The sequence below is a fragment of the Notolabrus celidotus genome, chromosome 11 (assembly GCF_009762535.1).
Source record: "Notolabrus celidotus isolate fNotCel1 chromosome 11, fNotCel1.pri, whole genome shotgun sequence".
Taxonomy (NCBI): domain Eukaryota; kingdom Metazoa; phylum Chordata; class Actinopteri; order Labriformes; family Labridae; genus Notolabrus; species Notolabrus celidotus.
This window is the reverse complement of record NC_048282.1, coordinates 21256219-21276718: the sequence shown is the minus strand read 5'-3', so window position 1 is coordinate 21276718 and position 20500 is coordinate 21256219. Positions and strand designations below refer to the sequence as shown.

The 20500-nt window shown below is 43.7% G+C and overlaps 1 protein-coding gene across 9 annotated transcripts; it reads right to left on the bottom strand.

The window, feature by feature from the left end:
- Positions 1-385: 385 nt before the first annotated feature.
- On the bottom strand, positions 386-19475 carry baz2a (bromodomain adjacent to zinc finger domain, 2A). Of its 9 annotated transcripts, none has more exons than XM_034694795.1 (30): positions 19077-19475; positions 17482-17605; positions 15955-16830; positions 12992-14953; positions 12004-12267; positions 11531-11899; positions 11374-11434; positions 10911-11019; positions 10668-10769; positions 10313-10535; positions 10168-10229; positions 10015-10080; positions 9529-9915; positions 9184-9438; positions 8337-8551; positions 8171-8245; positions 7911-8085; positions 7762-7824; positions 7529-7673; positions 6811-7427; positions 6371-6704; positions 6123-6278; positions 5858-6018; positions 5200-5265; positions 4792-5075; positions 4324-4459; positions 4050-4196; positions 3681-3910; positions 3420-3563; positions 386-2231 (listed from the first exon to the last, which is right to left on the bottom strand). In XM_034694795.1, the coding sequence occupies exons 2-30, from the start codon at positions 17603-17605 to the stop codon at positions 2072-2074; spliced, it is 7968 nt and encodes a 2655-aa protein (XP_034550686.1). In that variant the 5' UTR covers positions 19077-19475; the 3' UTR covers positions 386-2071. The 9 variants fall into 9 exon arrangements, with proteins under 9 accessions (XP_034550686.1, XP_034550690.1, XP_034550684.1 ...); XM_034694799.1 differs by having other exon boundaries at positions 13001-14953; positions 19377-19475; XM_034694793.1 differs by having other exon boundaries at positions 12004-12270; positions 19377-19462.
- Positions 19476-20500: the final 1025 nt, after the last annotated feature.

Sequence of the window (20500 nt, the reverse complement as noted above, 5' to 3'; positions counted from 1 at the left end):
TATTAAAAAGTATTTTTTTATATCGCAATCTAATTTCAGTTCTGTATAAAAAAATAAAAGTAATCTTTTTAATTTAGTTAGGATTTTATTTAGAGTTGTGTCGTGAATTCTATTTATGGTTCATTGTTTCAACACTATCCAAAGCACAGTGGAAGAGTATGATGGTTGTATTCATTTCTTGATCTAACTAGTTATGCCATTTTAATGACTCCATCATACCAGTTATCAGCCAAGTCCAGTATATCCACAGCATCTGGAGAAGCTAAAGTTTGGCCCAGCATGCACTGGGAGAGTAGGCAGGGTATCTGGAGCAGGTTGCCAGCATAAACAAGTCTGACACAAACAAGAAAAACATCTAGTTATGACAAAAACCAGAGAGAACTGATACTTTCTACTAGATGTGGTTTTATTCAACTCACAGTACATTCTACAGATGCACACGTGTTACATCACCTTAATACAACAGAGTCTTGTAATACCTCCTCTTAAAAATGATGAATTGGTCCTAAAAATATAAAGGAACAAATTTAAAGTCACCAAAACTGTACATTATTAAAAATTCACTCAACACCACGTTTGGTTTTCATGTCTTAATTTTTTTTTTCTTTTTTGAAAAAACGTCTGTCCCTTTAAGTGTAACAAGGAACATCAAAGTTTGTTTCCCATCAACGGATCTGAGTTCAGTGTAAGAAACATGTTTAAATAAAAACCCAGACTGTGGAGTCGTCCTGTCGCCTTCAGAGCACACCAACCATGCCGCGCATCATTGTACATTGGCCCTCAAAAAGCACAAAAAATATCCGGAAGAGGAATGTAAGACAGAAAACCAGACAGGAATGTGCCGGTGTGTCATCATCAGAGCAAATTTGTATTCATCGTCTTAAAAGTGGGAGGATTTCAGCCTTGCACATAACAACCACTGGATGTTTACCTGCTAAAACAAGCCGCAGACAAAGAGATGTTTAAGTGTCACTTTCATTAAAAGCGGCGCCAATCTTGTCTTCATTAGCGAGAGAAGCTTTTCACCTTTCACCTGAATACAGTGTGTCACAGACCAGGTGTAACTACTCGATTATTAACAAGAAGGACACTGAAATATGAGCCTTTAAGCCCAGACTGACTAAGCCACACTTACAATCCTCCAGTTCCAGAAACCAGTGTCTTTCACACAGCAGCAGACGGAAGGGATGTGTGTGAAATCATGTGAGTGTTGGTGAAAAGTGTGCGTGCACAACTTTAAGTGGAGGTTATACAACGTCTACTCTTGACAGTCCAAAGACAGATTCCTTTAAGTTTAACTGGCCTTTTCATAAATGGTCTAGACATCTCTATAAGGTAATCTGTACACATTCACTACAAGCTATTGCTATTAAATAATCCCAGCTATTGTAATCTGTATATATATTTATATATAGAATATATAATAAAAATATATTGAGCAAAAAAGTTACTTCTAGGCATAAGACCACGGTACATTACATTTCCATTGAACAGGTACGAAATGGCCCAAGCTCTGAGAAGAGTCGCGATCCATTTTAGTCGTAGAGCGGTGCTGAGCAGGTCCAGTGTGCAGCAGTGAGGCTGCAATAGTGTCATCATTCCCTGACCTTCAGTGCGAGTCTGAGAGCCAAAACACTCGAGGGCCTGAGACCATGTTATCACCCTGCAGAGGGGGCCCGACCGAAGGCCTCGCTACGACATGGGGCTTGTGAAAGGACTTGACAGGAGAACACGTACAGGAGATGAGGTGTTGAAATGAAGATGAGGCGACATGAAAGGAGGAAGGAGAGAGTGAAGAGAGACATGCTGTCGCTCTCTGCGATGGGGAATGAGTACAAAGAGTTCAAGCCAGTTCAGCTGTGGGGCCTGGAAAATATGAGGCCCATGGAGGGAACAATAACAGACAAAGAGCCAAAATCTATACATATATACCTATTCATAAGAGAATACACATAGCTGGAAGAGCCGCCAGAGTCTCTTTGCAGTAAGGGAGAGAGAGAGAGAAAGTGACTGGGACGGTGAAAGCACCAACAGTTTACAGCCCCACCATGAGGGGAAACGTCGCAGGCTCCTATTTGTCCTTGTTTGAGTAGAACTCCGCCCAGCGGCTCTCAAAGAAACGCCTCATGGCGTGTCCGGCCACCCCCACCTCTGACGTGTCCTCGTTGAACAGCTCGCAGTTGTTGAAGACGAGATGAGCATCTGCTGCAAACTCCTCACAGCTGCAGTACCTGAGACAAGGACACAGGAGAAGGGTTCAAAATGGGAGACTGGGAAGTGTCCTGAGCAGCAACAGTGGGAAACGCTGCTGATTATCAAAGAGGATGTTACAGAGGAGAGAAACGATTCCTTCAAATGATGGAATAATACAGATTTATTTTTAAATGTACACATTTATTGACCTTGTGTGTTATATCTCTCAGAGTTTGACTTGGAAATGGCTGTAATGTTTTCTGCTTCTACTAAGATGCTTTAATAGCAATAGCAATTTTATTTATGAAGCACACTTCATTTCACGTGAGTTCAATGTGCTTTATATGGGGAATTAAAAACATAGACATTTTTCTAAATAGAATAAATAAAAACAGAAAAACAATAGATACACCCAACATACATCAGACACAGCAATCAAACAAACAGCAGTTGTTGCTGCACATGCATCCAGTCACAACAGTCATCATATCATTCATACGCTTGAGAAAATAAATATGTTTTCAGTCTTTTTTTTTTTTAAAGTGGAGACAGTTGTGATGGACCTGAGATCAGCAGGCAGTTTGTTTCAAAAAGATGGACCACAGTAACTAAAGGCCCCTTCACCGGACCTAGATTTCACCCTGGGTACATTTAAAAGACTTCCATCTGCTGACACAAGGTTCCTGGTCGGGTTAAACACTGTGAGCAAGTCAGAGATGTACTGGGGAGCTGAACCATTGAGTGCTTTATGGACTAATAATAGGATTTTGAAAAGGATTCTGTATTGAACGGGGAGCCAGTGAAGTGTTTTGAGAACCGGGGTGATATGATCATATTTTCTTGTATGTGTCAAGATTCTAGCTGCTGTGTTCTGGATGAGTTGGAGCCGTGCCATGGAGTGTTTGGATAGACCTGCATACAGTGCTTTACAACAATCTAACCTGGTTGATATGAATGAGTGGACTAATTTCTCGGCGTCAGTTTGGGATATGAATGATCGGAGTGTTTCAAAGAAATTGAACTCAGATGTGATTGGATGTTTTCCCTCTGGGTTTTTGGGCCGACGACGAGTATTTCAGTTTTTTCTGAGTTAAGTTTTAAAAAGTTTGAAGTCATCCAACAGTTGATATCGTTCATAGAAACTGAAAACTTCTATTTTGCCTCTTCATATATAAAATTGAGTAAATGAAGTTGTAAATGAAATGCTTGCAATGATCTGCTCTTACCCGCCCTGCAGCAGTCGTTCTCTCATGGTGAGGAAGTCCATGGGGTTTTTGATGATGCGGCGGTAGCCTGGCACCAGGCGGGGGTTGACAGGTTCAAGGAATGGCCAGGCATCGGCATGAGACTCCATCTCCATTAGAATGATCCTGTAAAAACACAAGCATTACAAAAAAATCCATGATGATAACACTGGATCTGTAAAGTCTGATATGGAGAGCAGAAAGAGATCTCTGCATGAGAACAGAGATGAAGTCATGACTCACTCGCAGAATGTGAGGTCAGGCTGGTTGCGTGTTGTCATGCGGCGACGTTTAGCACCGCCTCCCTCTCCAGAGGAACGAGAAGACGAAGCCGGTGCTGGTGGCTCCTTGTACCGTGTTGCCATGCCACCACTACGACGAGTAGGCGTCGTCGTCTCATCCTCAGAGCTATCCTCTTCGTATCTTCTCTTTTTCACCCTGGTCCTCTTTTTGGATGAGCGCGGCTCGTCGTCCTGAGAGACAGAGCGAATATCAAATTGAGGTGATAGGAAACACACATTAAAGTACATGCTGCTTTGAAAGAATCATTTTAAGTTAACTGAAAAGACACTTGTGTGTTTTAAAGTCTGAAGTTGTCTTTTGTGCTCTTACCTGGGCAATGCAGGTGGGACAAAACCAGTCTCCCTCTGGTATCTGGGTGATTTTGGGCCTCAGGCAGTACATGTGAGCGCCTCGATCACAGCAGTCACACAGCAACAGGCAATCATCATTGTCTCCTTTCCTGCAAACCTGACAGGTCTACAAAAAGACAGACACAAAGAAGAATTAACGTCAAAATCATGTCACATTTTCATTTTGCTTTGATTCTTTTTAGAAACTTTGTGCAGTCTGCTCCCTAAAAAGAGAAGAGGGCAACGGTTCTCACCACTTTAGTCACAGATCTCTCCCAGGCAATGGCCTTCTCCAGCTGAAGTAAACACAGACAGAGCTGTGGAGCGCTGCGACAGCGATCTAGAGCCTGTCGCCACGTGCGAAGTCGAGACGTGATCTCACTTTCCAGACTGAAAGGGAAAAAACATGTTGACAGATTTAGCTTTTGTTGTTCTTTTGCCATCGGACAGAACAGCTGAGGAGGGATTGGACAGCTGAGGAGGGACAGAACAGCTGAGGAGGGATAGGACAGATGTGGAGGGGGAGTGGGACCTGCAGCTGATGACTCAAAAACTTGGGCTCATTAAATTAAGTGCCTGCTCTATCAACTGGTGCCCGAGAAAGTTTTTTAACACCTTTAGGTAATTGAGAAAAAACACTCCAAGCTCCCAGTGACTGCTAAATAAAGATTTAACTTTGTAGCGTTGTAAACTGATCTCCAAAGACAGCCCGTCATCCTTACCTGATGACATCCATGGTCAGCTCCTCTCCTGGTGTTGGCGTGAGAGGAGCCAGTTTCATCACCTCAGCTGGGTTCCACAGTGGCTCCTTCAGGTAGCGTCTCTCAATGTTCCGCTCCAGGTTAGCCAACCGCAGCACGGCCAAGTCGACCGGGTGCGTGGCGATGCGTGGCAGCCCCGACCACTCCTTCTTGGTCCGTACGATCCAGTCATCATTGGGGTCGGCGTCGTGTTCGTAGTACTGGAGGTCCTCCCGTGTGGAGTCTGGATCTGGGAGCGTGTAAGGCTTGAAAAAAGGGAGCAAGGGCGAGATGATCAGTATCAGTGAGGGAGATAACTGAATAAGAAGTTTGCTTGACTTTATTAAACAAGAGTGGAGGATCATTTGAATGGAAATCTTTGAATGTTACCTGAAATTCAGCCATCTGTGCCTCTACGTTAGATTCAGCTTCATTTACTGCACCCGGAGGAAGCGCCTTAAAAATACAGAAGCAGACTGTCAACAACTACAATAGTTTTGGCTAACGTTCATGTTGCTGTGAATAAGACATGCATATGCAAAAAGACACATCAGCACAAGATCACAGAGGTAGAATTTTATTTAGTTATTAAATAGTTTGCTGCAAAAGTCAAGTATTTTTTTGGCTGATGTACAAAATATTAAATAATCAAGAGGACTGTTATTTTTTTATTTGGGCCAAGTTTTCCTTTCTAGACCTAGCCTTTGTTTGATCATTACCAGCATCTTCTTTTAGATACCCCTGGATGTTTTAAAGTTATTATTATGTTAACCTGAGTATAAGACCCTTTTTTCCCCTTGAAATACATCTGATAAAGTCATCTTATATTCAGGGGGAGGAGCTCAAGAGCTGTTGTACATTTTGGCACTTTAATGTAAGGGTTAACAAAAAGAGATAAAAGCAAAAGGCAAGAAAAGTTTGAAATGTCTTTCACCTGCAATTCCCAATATCATCTTTGAAGCTATGATCTCCATAATGAATGTTCAAAAGCCTCTTAGCATTTATCTCAATGTTGTTACAGTGATGTTAAAGTGAGTCACTTTCTCACCTTGAGATGTAGGTCAGCAGCGATGACTCGCTGCTCAAGGTCCTCCACCCACTGTAGGGCACTGATGTCAATCTCCATCGCCTTCTCCTGCACTTGCCAGGGCTGCTGCAGAGCCTCCACCAGCACATCCTTGTCCTCTAGCTTCAAGTCAAACAAGGGGTCTAAAGGAAAACACACCAGAGCAGTTGTTAGAAAAAAGCAAGGTAAGAGGAGGGGGCGTGTCGTAAGAATTCAGTTTGATTAGTTGTTAACCGACTGTATTTACCGTTGATAGATTTGGTGCACATCTCAGTCAAACTGTCCATGAGTTTGGCCAAATGCTTGTGGAGCACTCTCTCCCTGATGCCCCTGGGATGGAGGGCCTGTAAGGTGTGGTAAAGTTCTTCTGGATCCTTGATCCACCACCAGCCCTGCACCATCGCTGAAGCAGAAACACAGACGTTACATTAGATATCAAAAGAAGACACAGATTCAGAGGCCTCAAAACAGCATTATCAACTAGACTCTACTTACATGCAGGTATGGGTTTGACCACCAGCTGCGTGAAGTACTGCTGCTCCAGCTCCTGAAACACAGCGTTTGGAGGCCGACCGCGACGTTTAGCTGCAGCTCCTCTCGGTCCTCTGCGAGCGGGACTGCTGCCTCTGCTGCCTCTTCGGCGCCTGCGACCTGGTCTCCCAGGGGTAGCTGGAGCAGGCTTGGTGGGAGTAGTTGGTGCTGGAAGCAGCTGAGGGGGTGGTTGGGCATAAAAAGGAATTGCAAGAGCTGGGGGAGTAAGGGAAATGTCCTGTGGTGTTGCTGGCGTCAAGGGGTCAGCAGGAGCCAGGCCAGGCATGAGCAGGTCCGGCTGAGGGAGGGCAAAAGATCAATTATTCATACACCGAACAGAAGACTGACTGATAATGATAACAGCATGCATTATTGTGTTTATAATTAAGGTTAGAGGGGCAAACCTGCACAAACGGAGCAGCTGCTGCAGATAGATCACTTGGGGTCTGTGGGAGGAGTTTTGGGGGTGATGTGGGAGGGCTGGATGAGTTCAGTATCTGCGGCTCAGTCAGAGAGTTCTCATCACACGGCTGTTTAGGGAGCAGGTTGAACCACTGACCCTGCTTCTCCGCCATCTCCTTCACACTCTCTTCTGGTCGGTTTCCCTCGGGTGCGTCCCCTGCTGCCCCTGATGCTTCCTGTGATTGGCTAAGCCAGCTCTGGAAGGCAGCCTGTGTGAGGTCATGTGTGCCACTGTTCGGTGATCCCGGCCTTTCTTCCCCTCCAGATCGGGCACTACTTCGACGCCTGCGACGAATTTTGGCCGTGCGGAGGTGAAGCTCTACTTCGGGTTTGATTTTCCTGGGGCGCCCTCGTCCTCTTGGCTGGCTCATGAGGGAGGCAGTGCCGGGGAGGGGGTCCTCCTTGTCCGGAGATAAGACCTTGACCTGGGCAGGGGTCGCAGAGGTAGGGGAGGAAGGTAGAGACGGAGGGGGAGTGGTAGGCAAGGCAGTTTCTTCAACTTTGAGCTCCTTTTTGAGGAAGGTGACGGGAACCTCGGCTACAAGGACGTCTTCAGAAGCTGCGTGACAAAATTTAAGAGTTTAGATAAACTCAGAGAGGCAACTGATCTTTCTTAAAATATGAGAATGAAATATCTTTATAATCCATCTTCAGACTCACTCAGCAGTTCCTCTGGCCCCTCGACCAGAACTCCTCCAAGGTGAGGTAGAGCCAAGTATCTACGTCGGTACCTGTCCTGGCCCAGCAGCACGGCCCGCATGGAATGAGACGACTGTAGCAGCTTTTTACGGAAAAATGCTTGTCGCTGAGGAGAAAAGAAAAGGAAGTGAAATTTCAAATAAAATAACACAAAATGCATCAAACACTGTGGTGGAGTGACATAGAAAACCCACCTTAGTTAGCTTATCTATCTGCCTTTCAAGTTCTGGAATGCTGGCGTTAGTAGGACTCTCGCTCTGAAACAAAAAAAAGATGGAATTTAAATGTAGAGCGCGTCAGGTTTCTGAAACTTCTCAAAAAATACACAAGAGTGGAAACTTACGTCACTGATTTTTGGCTCTTCTTTGCGCACGCGGCGGTTGCCTCTCTCCAAGACGAGGCCACTCTCCTCCAGACTGAGGTTCTCCTCCTCGGCCACTCTGGCACTGCGCCTCCTCTCCTCGAAGTGCAGCTCTTCTTCTGAGCGTCCGGTGCGACGTGCTAGAGCTGCCTTTAGTCTGAAAAAGGGAAAACAATCAGAGTCAACACCTACGATATATCTGTGATATTTTCTGTATTTGAAGAATCTAGGTATCATCTTACTTGCGCAATTTCCCCTCAATGATCCACTTGTTCTTCCTGTAAGTTGACATGTTCTCCAATGTGTTGTCAATGTCACTGAAACACAAGATTTACATATTAATACAGAACAGGAAATGCAGTCGGAGTAGACTTAAAGTGGCCTACAGTGAGATAGTTTTTTTCTTACCTCGTCACGATGTTGCTACTGTTAAGCTCATCCACCAGGAACCCCAGGATGGCAGCCTTGGTGTCAGGAGGAAGGGCGTGAAATGTTTTGGTCCTCAGCGTGTCGCAGACTTCAGTGTCAAACCCATGAGCTTCCATAAAGATGCGCAGAGCTTCTGAGACGGTGCTGCGGGTCAGCTCCAGCTCGGCCAGCTTGTCCCCGAGGATCTTCACAGACTGAAGGTGGAGAGAGAGGAGAGGCAAAGTCAGATTTCTTCTTCTTCTGCACGGATCTCATCAAAGGAACAAATACCAAAAGTGCACCACAAGTTTAATTGCATTGTATTGGAAGAATGTGTGTTGCCCCTGTTTTGGTCAATGGTTAAAAGAATTAACCACAAGTCTAGCTCTTGAAAAACTTACTTATGTTGTATGGAAGAAGCCCTCTGAGTTTATTGACATCTGGGAGACATTTTTTAATTTTATTAAAAAAATGTTGACATTGAAGAAGTGCTGGAATTGTGAGGCTATGATGTGAATGAGACATTCTATATTTATATATTCATGATTTGAGGATTTTTTTTTTGCTACATTTTAGTTTTTAATCTATCATTATTATTATTTTATTATTATTTATTTATTTATTTTTATGTCATTTTATTTATTGTAGGGTTTTGTCTAGAATTTTCTGAAAATGTACTCTTATTTTTTATAATTTCTTTTTAACTTTTCTGTATGTGTTTTATGTGTGTAATATTCTGCCAATATTTGGAGGGGTTATGTGTTTTCTGTATGTTTTGATACATCTGTGAATACCCTGTAACATGTGAAAATCAATAAAACATATGTTAACAAAGTGCACCACAAACCTGGTAATGTGATGGCAGGCCTGGATCGTGGAGTGCCGCCTCCATGAGTTTTATCAGTAGGTCTTGGACCTCTCCTTGGCTGTCACCCAGACCTAAGAGCCCCTCCTGCAGTGTAGCAAGGCTGGGGATGTCTTTTGGTACATTGATTCCAATTATTTTTCCGTATCCATGAAGGAACTCGACCACAGCCAGGCAGTGGGCAAAGGATGTTCCAGATAGAACCACACCAGGGATACGGGACAGGTCTGGAAGAGGCTAAGAGACACATTTTACAAGTCATTAAAACCCTGAAAAGAATCGTCTGCAACAAGTGCTGATAGAACAGGTTTAAATTCAAAAACTCACCTTGTGGTCAATGAGACACATGTCCTCTGTGGGCTTCTTCAGCTCCTCTGCAATCAGCTGCTGCCTCTTCCTCTCCTCCAGTCGTCTCTGGGCCTGCGCTCTCCTCTCTGCCGCCCTCTTAGCTGCCTGTGCGGCCTGAGCTGCAGCCTCAGCTTCCGCCTGAGCTTTAGCCAGTGCTTTAGCTTTACTGCGAGCACCCAGCACTCTCTTACCCTGGGCTATCCTCTCCTCATCGGTTTGCTGTACGGGAGGAGGAACTGCGACTTTGACCGACCTCCTGCGGCCGGGCTTCTTGGGCTCTGCAGCAGGCTGCCCTGATGCTGGCTGTGGGGCTGTTGGGTCAGTTGAATCAGCCTTAAGCTGGAGGTCCTTGGCGTTTTGCTCAAGCTGAACCACAAAAAAGGAAAGAATGAGTGAACTCAGGAATAGGTGGCGGTGGTGAAAGAGGAACTTCTACTAAATCATTTTGTCCTTCGTTTTCTCTACCTTGGCTTTCTTTTTCTCCAGTTTCATCTTCTTAACCTTTGCATCCTCCCGTCTCTTCATTCTTGCCTTTAAAATAAAGTGCAAAAACAAATTCAGGATAAAATATCAATGACATCACAACCTGAAAAATAATTCAACGCACACCACACCTACCTTTCTCTTCATTTTCTTTTTGATTTTTGCAAGTTTCTCCTTCTCCTCTTCCGTGAGAGCTTCTGTAATAGAGAATAAAACTCATCAGATACACATGTGACTTACACTTCAGGCACTTGATCTCATGCCAGCGACATCCACTCACCCTTGGCCTCAAGTCGCTTCAAAAGCTTAGCGTCAACTTTGCTGAGGAAGTCAATCATCTTGGGTTTGGGAGGTCTACCCGGGCGGCGAGCCGGTCCTCCCTTCAGAGCACGGACCCTGCGAGGTTTCTCTTTGTCAGGGTTTGGTGGTCGACCTCGCCGGCCAGTGATTGCCATGATCATAGAGGGAACCTCCTCGTTAGCCAAGAGGAACCACTTCGCACCCTGTTGCATGAAAGATAACTTACATGTTGTCTTGCATTTCTGAACTTCTTTTAAAGTCAAAGTCTGAGCAGAAGTTGTTTGTGAATGTAATTTCCTTAGAGGTGAATAAACAAGTGAGATAACTGTACAAACCTCAGGTGTTTCTCTTTCTTCATAAAAGTCTCCAACAGGCATGCGTGGGCTGAAGCTGAAGTGTTCTCTGCTGACCACGCTGTCTGTGTGCCTCTTCAAGTACTGTGTGAGGAGATCAGAAGAGCAGATACGTGAGACAGAAGCCCACAGTCAGTGCCTTGACATCAGAAACACATCATCAGGGGTTATTTACCTTGAAGAGAAGAACCTTGAATGTTTCATTCTATCGCTCGGAAAACTTACTTTGATTATCTCCGGGAACTGCTTCATCCTCCGTCCACAAGGTGTGTAATACCAGGTTTCACCTCTCATGCGGTTCTCCAGTTTCTTCACACGGATCTCCCTCTTCCAGCTAGAGTTAGGAGAGATCATTATTCCATTACTGTTGTTTCAGAAGGAGTGGCACATGTTACAAACTGGAGCTGGACTGTAATAAACAAGCATTGTACACTTATTGAAACTTTTAAAAAGTAAAGAAAAATTTTAGCCTGTGTTAATAATTTGTTGATTTGACATTGATGGCATATTTTCCTCAAAGAAACTAAAACATGAACACAGAAAAAAACACATCAACTGAACTCTTACAGCTCATTTCAAATATCTAGTCACAGAAGGATGTTAATAACTTGTGTGACTTTGTTGGGTTTAAATAATCAGCAGTGTAACAGGCGATTTTGTAAACAAATGTCCACTTTGGGAACCTTACCCATGTCGCATTGGAAACTGAACCTGCTCCTCTGTTGCAACCCTCCGTCCTCTGGATTCACCTGTTAACAAAAAACACACAGCCATGATTAGCATCAGATATGTCAAACTCTGAAATGATGACATGACCACGCCCTCTCAAAACCCTCCTCCTTCACCTGCAGTGGAGCTGTCGTCGTCGTTTTCATCGGCATCCTCAGCTGTTTTTTCTTCATCTTGTTTGGGTGTCTTTGCCAGGTTCCCTTCCTGGTCTTGTTTCCTGACCCTTTTCACCTTCTTGGGTTTCACGACTGCGGTACTGAGAGATGAAGCATTTGCCAGAACGGCTTCGATCGTGGCGGTGATGGTATCGATCTCCTCTCCTGTCCCTGCACCTCCACACACTGATGTTCCTTTAACAACCACTTTGAGGGACTTCTTTCTCTTTCTGCCCCTGACCCCCACCTCTTTCTTCACCCCTTCCTCCTCATTAGTCTCCACCTTCGCCGCTTTAGGGGCTCGACCTCGAGGCTTCCTCTGAGTCCCCTCTGGAGATTAGAATAAAGAGAAACAGATATCAAAGTTACATCAAAATAAAAATAAACATGTTTCAATTATCTTAAAGTTTAGTTGACATGAGTTTTATAAATACCTGGGCTTTTCAGCAGTATTGCCCTTGGAGCTCGAGGTTTGCGTTGTTTCCCTGGGGTTTTCAGCGGTTCTCCCGCAGCGGACACAGTCTGATCAGTCACTGGTTGCAGTGGGTGTACAGCAGGGCCCTCTGCTGGGGTACTGAAGGCGATGAAGTTCTCATCCCTCATCTTGAAACTCTGGGGAGTCATGGTCTCGTTTAGTGTGGTCTTTCTGCTAATTTGTCCAACTGAGTCTGGAGTATCGTGTCCTCTGGGTTCCCACTCTGCTTAAGATGAAAAGTAAAAAACAAACTTAGTTACACAAATTCAGAAATATAGACCAATGACAAAAAACAAAAACAAAAATGGGTAATATGTATTGAAAAGTAGATCTATTCTGTGGGCTACACAGTTGACAGGACTTTTCTAGAACAAAATAGGAAGACGTGACACTGGGACCTGGCTTTACTCCATGGATACTTACATATAAATAACATTCATACTCAGAAGAAGCTTGAATTTGCACAAGACGAAAAAAACGTTTAACTTATGAATGATAATTTAGGGAATATACTAATCAAAGGGGACAAGAGGATTCACAGTTAAGACTATGGAGTGTGTTTTAGTGTGTTAAATACTCTGAATTTGTAATAGCATGCTTTTTTTGTACAATAAATCACTTTTTTCTTTCATTACTGTAGGTTTTCTGATGTAAAAAGATGCATTCTATATTTAATTTCATAATTCTATTTGACTTTATTCATTTTATGTATTTATCATCAGAGGAGTGTTGGGTGGGGGTGTTTGAGGGAAGTTTAGATGCCCTTGTAAATGTTATGCATCTTTAAATGTCAAAACACGCATATGGGGGGAAAACAACTACCTTCATGTAGAGATGATAAAAGCGATGTCATTAAAAATATTTTGTTATTTTTGGGAAATTCTAATCTTTTCAATCAGTCAACCAATATGCTCTGTTTCCCAAGATCAATTTCTGCATGTATGTACCTTGCTGACCTGGCTGAGAGGATGCAAATGAATCCAAGTTGGACACATTATCGCAGTCCACAGAGGGCTCTTCCATCTGAGAGCTGTTGTTGAAGGAAGACTCCATCGTGGAGTCCCCTGGGATTTGGGAGCCATCCTTGGTCCCTTCTGCCTCAGACGTTTCTCCTTCCCTGGTGGAGTCCAGTGTGTCATCTCTGGAGTCATCCGCAGAGGAGCTGCTGTCTCTAGTGGTATCTAATGCTGTGGAGGGCTCCTCGTCTACGTGGGAAGTGCTGTCAAACTGAGATGTGTCCTTTCGCGAGTGGAAGCTGCTGTCAAAGTGAGCCGAGTCGTCTATGCAGGAGCTATCGTCTTCTTCATGAAGTCTAGAGGGGGTGTCAAACTGGGAGGAGAATTCAAAACTTTCCTCTTCAGTTGAATCTAACCTTGTGAGGCGGGGGTGTGAGGGCTTTACGAGCGGTGTCTTCTCCTCCGCAGCGTCGCAGGTGACCACACTTTTCATAAGGCGCTGTTCAGATTCCGTCTTTTCATTTTTGTTCTTTTGAACTGGAGCAAACACTGTGGTCTGCGAGGGTTCATCAGGAAGACCTGGGGGGGATTTGGGTGCGAGGATCTCAGACTTTGTTGTTTCAGCAGTTTCCACTTTCTGCGTCGTCCTCATGATGCCAGAATCAAGCTGGTGTTCTTCCGCTTTTCCATTTCTTCTTACTTCTTTTTTATCATCACTGTGACCATGCTGCTCTGGCTTGGGACACTTAAGAAGATGAGGAGCAGTGGGTTCAGGAGGAGGCAGCTCAGTGCCAGTACTTCTGGCAGCTCCAGAAGGCGTACCCGTTGCAGAAAGCACAGACACCAAGGCAGGAGGGCCGGACATGGGTGCAGTCCTGGAGGCTTGAGTGGTTAGAAGAGGTAGGGTGGACAGAGGTCGGACTGTGGGGCTTTCCTGGGTTGAGGGGAGGTTTGTGGTTGCAGGTGGTTGTGGTGCTGCAGAGGCAGCGGGAAGATCAGAGTTAGCAGGTGGAGGAGTATCTGTCTGACGCTGAGACGCAGCTGCTGGAGGTTTACTGCTAGCTGGAGGAGTTTTTGACATTGACATGGGAGATGCAGATGAAGATAAAACAGGTGGTACTGAGGTTGGAGGTCCTGGCACTGAAGATTTTTCACGTATTGAGGAAGTGGACAATAGTTTGGGGGGTCCTGGCTTCTCATGTTGACCTCCGTATTTGTCTGTGAAGCATGATGTCAGAAGAGGTGGTTTGGACCCATGAACCATCCTTTGAAGGGATGAGATGGGTGCAGATGCTGAGTAAGAAGATGTGGGCACGAGGGCAGGAGGGGAGGCCGGTTTAGGGAGACCAGAAGCTGTAGGAGGCAGTGAAGACTTGTTCTGATAAGCGTCAGCTTCTAACGAAACTGACGCAGGTTTAGACACATCAGCTAAAGCAGGAGGTGTAGTCAACTTTGGAGGTGATGTAGGCAGAGAGGAGGACGAGGACCCGGCTGACAGGTGCTTGGATCCAGCAAGAGACGTATCGGTTGCAGCAGAAGTGGGAAGCTTAGGGCTGGGCATCATTAGAGGAGGTGTTGAGATCTGTGCCAGAGCAGGCAGTGATGTTGTAGGGCTCCGGGGCGCAGATGTGGGAGAATCAGAGACAGCAGGAACAGCAGAGACCCGAGGAGGTGTTGAAGCCTTGGTTGTAGATGTTGACACTGCTGAAGGAGGTGTAGAGAGCTGAGAGGACACGAACTGAGGAGGTGTTTTCACGGCTGACTCTTTGACAGGAGAAGACATTTCTGGCCGCTGTGGAGCTGCTGGTTGTTCAGGAGGCTGACGATAATCACTTGTCGCGCCCACAAGGTTGGGTGGGTAACTGTCAGGTTTGGGCAGCCTTTGGGAAACAGACGCTCTCTCCGTGCCATTAAAACTTGTATCTATCTCTTTGACGGCTTCTCTTGTGTGCCCTGAGAAAAGAACCCAGGAAGCAGTCAATACAAAATAGGAAAAAAAGGAGATAAATATAGATTAAAGGTGTCCTTTTGATGCATCTGTTTGTTACACTGATAAATACATTTTTATAGAACAATAAAAAGAAAAAAAAAGAATTTTATAGTTGAAGATTTATTACAAGTATAGGCTATTCCTGGCAGAACACCTCATGGACTGGTACAGATTTACAGTCAAACACTGCCCCATGCTGGTGAGTCTTGGCACTACAGCCCCACTAAACAAGCTGCGGGACTGACCCCCATGCCTCAATATTTATATCAAACTCACAGGGCTTAAACTTGACATATTTTCAAAATCAATTCAAAAGTAGATCCTTTTTTTTTAAATAATTTAGGCTGTAAACAATACTTTAAAGTAGCAATTATATTTTTCCAAACATTCAAACATTAAGTTAATCATTTGAATGTTTTTTCTGTTAAAATGCTAAAAGTGAAATAGTCTGAATATTTAGTCTCCTGTCATTTAAGACTTCATAGCAACTAAAATCAAATAAATACAAATTGTTACAAAATTTAAGATTGTTTTTGATAAACAGAAGTTCTCACATTCTTGAAGCACTACATGGAATGTTTGGGTCATTTCTGCTTAAAAAGAGACTTCTTGTAATATACTGAGAAGCTTAACAAAAAACAGTTTTCACAAAACTAATGTAAACTTTAGCCATAGAAATATGTAAATCAACCAGGAAACCTCATGTTTTAATATCATCAGCAGCTGTTGGCCAAGAAGAAGAGACAAAATGATTACAGGTGTAAAGCTCAACTGGTGGCCTTAGAGGAGGAAACTTAAAATAAGAGAAGAGAAGTGTTTCAAATATGAGGATATAAAACTTTAAATGGAACTATCCAGTTCCAGGCAAAAATGCAAAAGTTAGTAAAGTAAGAAAAAAAAAGAACTGTTGGGATAAATGAGTTATAGAGTTTCTGAAACATTTCTAAAAGAGTGAAAGCGTCACCTTGAATGACAGCAGATACTCCCACAGTACTGGCATGTGGGCTTCGCTCTCTGCTGTGGCCCTTGGGTGATCCACTCTCCTGCACTGCTGATGGTGGCATCACTGATGCTGAGGACATCCCAACTGGGAGTGGGCTGCCAGAACCCCCCCTTCCTAAACCGTGGTGCTGTGGGCTGCCACGAGGAGGAGTAAAATTCTGGGCAGCAGGGGGGATCATCTGAGCCTGGCTTTGGGGCTGAGTCTGCTGCAGGGGCTGCTGCTGCTGAGGGGATGGCAGGGACGGGTGCTGGGGTTGATGCTGGTAGTACGGCATCCCATTAGGCATAATACCATAATGCTGTGGTTGCTGGTGCTGCTGGTGGTGTTGGTGAGAATGGCGATGGGAGAGGAGGTGCTGCTGTGATGATGGATGCGGTGAGGGTTGTAAGGACTGCTGCTGGTGATGCTGTGATGGTGTAATTCCAGGATGTGTCTGACTCTGGTAACTCCCATACATGCTGTGGGAATTGTAACCCATCTGTGGGCCAGGGTTACTCCTGTTCCAGTACTGACCCATGCTTGGAGGGCCTGCCACAGAGGGCTGGTGGGAGCCTTCAATAGCTCCATTTAGTTGGTACTGTCCATGTCCCTGGAAGTGGTGCTGTGACTGAGACTGCACCATCCCAGGTGCAGGCTGCTTTTGGTGCATCCCGTGCCCAGAAGAGGAGCCCATGGCTGGACCATACTGAGGGTGTCCTCCCCACAAGTAGTCATAGCCCATGCTGCCCTGGTGGTGGTTGCTCATGTGTGGGTAGGGAGCGTTTGGCGGGTTGGAACCAGGAACGCCAGACCCGAGTACAGTAGTGACGCCATTCACATTCATTTCGCCGTTCATATCTGTGAAACACAAGAACATTGTCAATTTGAAAGGTTACAGTTTGAATGAGTTTAACACTGTACTTCAAAACTACAATAATAATACTTTTTATTTATAAAAGCGCTTTAAAAGTTTCTCTAAGACACTTTACAAAAAAAAAAAAATTATACAATAGATAAGCAAAACAAAAAACAAAACAAAACAACACGTAAAAAATCAGTTATAGGTTAAAAGCCTTTCTAAATAGGTGGGTTTTTGAGCCCGGATTTGAAGTTGGTGAGTGAGGCAGAGAGTCTGAGGTGTTGGGGGAGAGAGATCCAGAGGGTGGGGGCAGCGACAGAGAAAGCCCTGTCCCCCAAGGTTTGGTGCTTGGGTTTGGTGAGAGGGGTGAGGAGGTTGGCATTGGTGGAGCGGAGGTTGCGGGTGGGATTGTATGGTTGCAGAAGGTCGGTGAGGTAGGAGGGAGCTAGATTATGGAGGGCTTTGTAGGTGGTGAGGAGGATCGTGTACTGTATTCTGGAGGTGATGGGAAGCCAATGGAGGTTCTGGAGGACTGGGGTGATGTAGTCTCTGGAGCGGGTGTCAGTGAGGAGGCGTGCAGCTGAGTTTTGTATGTATTTGTTGAGGAGGGTGTTGGGTGTACCGTATCTATATTCTGTTACAATACTCACTCTTCCCCTGCTGAGGAAAACTCATGGAGGACCCGTTAGTGTAAAGAGAATCCCCTGAGGAGAGTTTCAGTCCTGAGTTAGCTGAGGAGTGGGTGCCATAGTTGAAATGATTATTTGACTCCATCTGAAAAAAAAAAACAGAAAACAAAATGTAAACCCACATTTAGCCCTCCTGTTATGTTGTGGGTCAAACTGAGCCTTTTTAGTCTATATTAGATAATATATGCCTTCCAAACCCGCTGAATGCAGCATGAAAATTGAGTTAATTTATCAACATCACTTCGTAAAAAAACTAAAAATTCAAAATGTAAAATAAAATAAACATAAATCAATATCATGTAAAACTGTTGTATTTATATTTAGGGCTTTCCAATGTACATTAAAAAAAGTTTTAACATTAATATAAATGAAAAACGAGTGAGTTATCCTCATTGAACCATGATCTATGAGAATTAAAGAACACCAATGGACTAAATGTTGTTTTAAATGGTTAGTAATGGAGTTAAAAATTAGATTTAAAAAAATGTGTATTGGGAATTTTTGGGGTTCCGGCGCTTTGGGATAATTGAATATGTCCCGGGTCAAATTGACCCAGGAACATTATTGCTGTCCCAGAGAAACAAACATAACAGGAGGGCTAATATCCACCTCCAGCTAAATACATGCAAGATAAAGGAGCCAAGATGCCTGTGCTCAGTGTTCCCCTGCTTGAATCACCAATTCATTATTTAATTAAATATCACAATGATCATGCTGCTAAATAATAAGACAAAATCATCCGCTCCTAAATAACTTTGGCAGCAGCTTCTTATAATAGCTCCATTTCCTGTACAACAACAACCGTCAAAATGTCGCAGCCGGTAGCAGCAGATGCCAGGCCTTGTAATGGACAATCGTGATATTCCGATAGAAGCTCATCATTAACGCTGATGAGGCGCTGCGAACAGGAACACATCTTCCTCTATATCTGCCATGATGAATGTTCGGCCCAGGCAGTCACAGCCACACACACACAGTATTCAAGACCCGGCGGCCTTAGCCAACTAACAATGGGGGGATTAGGGAGAATATCTCACAGCCACTTCGAGGCCCGCAGGACTGTTCGTAAACACGTCTAGCAGTTTCATATCCGTGTTACCAAAGTACTCTGAATGTCCTAATTCAACGAGGCCATTACAAAAGCAGGCGCAGCGCTAAGCTAAGTCGCGCTAGCTCCAAAATGAACATTTGACATCAAAGCAATGCTAGTGCTAACAGCCGACACTGTACACGTTAGAGCTAAGTTTACGTCAATGAGGGGTTAGAAGAAGTCATTAATGTGGTATAACTAATCAAAAAAATACTCCACAGTCCATTTCCAAGGTTATTTAGCTAAATCATCACAATAGATCTTAGCTAGGACACGCTAGGTAGATGGCTAACTGATAGCATCCTCCAGAGTATGTGTGAAGATGTTAGCTAACAGCCAGGTAGCAGGTACTGCAACCACGCTGCTGTGACTCCACGGAGAGCCCATCATCAGGAGAGAGAACACCGCGGATGAAACTGAAAATCTACCTACCGTGTTGATAGTAGCTAACTCCATTCAGACTCACTTGTTAACAGATGGAGGCGTGCTCCACCTTTTGTTCCACGGGCTAACGTTACGCTAGCAGCCTGCTGATGAAGTTACATTGTTTACGCTGCACGCACAGACAAATGTTGCTGAGCATCATCTGCTCACAACCGACACCACCATCATCAAAAGTTTCGCTGATATTTTTTAAGATAAAGCTGTCCAACCTTTCAGTCCACGGGATTGTTGCGAAGGGCGCAGAGACTTCTAAACCTTCGTCTAAGCAAATATGTGGGTAAGGATGGCACACGGGTAAATAATAAACAACTATTCCCCTAACCTTTGGGTTTTAAATTAGCAAACATGGCTGGTGTGGTCCAGTGCAGCCATGATCACAGAACAGAGCGAGCAGCAGCAACGTGAATTTACCAACAATAACAACTTACACATCCGGTCAAAGTCCTTTAGGAGATTTCACAAGAAAATTAAAGATACTATCACTTATAATAAGAGATTATCAATGATAATAATAATGATCATGATGAAGAAGAAGTGGGATGTTTTCTGTAGAGTGAATGCATTGCCTTGTATTATAATAAGATAAGATAAGATATTACTTTATTGATCCCCGGGGGGGGGGGGGAAATTCAGTTGTTACAGCAACCCAGACATAAGTACAATCAAGAAAGAATTTTCAATAATAAAAAAAATAAATAAAAAAAAGTAAAAATAAAAATAGATAAATGAAGTTAGAATACAATTTAGATATATACAATGTTACAATGGAATAATAATAATAATAATAATAATAATATATATATATATAGCACCTTTTAAAAACAGGTTTACAAAGTGCAAGACAAAGCGAGCGAGAGAAAAAACACACACGAAAGCACATGACAATGGTTTAACAGAACTAAAATGATTTGAGTAAAAGACAATAATAAAAAACATGCAGAAATTAGAAAGTCAGTGATGAGTTAAGAAGTAAAAGCACATTTTAAAAAAGTGTGTTTTTAAAAGAGATTTAAAAGAGGACAAGGTTGTGTCTTGCCTGATCTCCTCCGGCAGGTCCAACATGCAGCATTACTGCCTAATCAGGTGATATAAATGTAACAGACAACTTTTTAATGACAAGTGGATACATTTGAGGTTTTTTTTTACTCAGTAACTCAAAAGTGTCTTTTATATGTATATAGTATTTGCAGTTTTTAATCTTCTTTATAATTAAACTAATTATCTGTTTGTGTGTCTGGACAGATCAAGGTATTTGAGGATGCCATGTTGTTCAATGGAAGCCACCAATAGATATTTCTTACTATTCTCTGCAAATACAAAAAGGTACACATTTTACAATTTTATCCAAAAAAAAAGTATATAGTAAAAATCGTGAAAGCATGCATATTTCATGTTAGCTCATTTCATGTTTTTATTAGTTGAGCAATCTATAATTAGGGACATAGA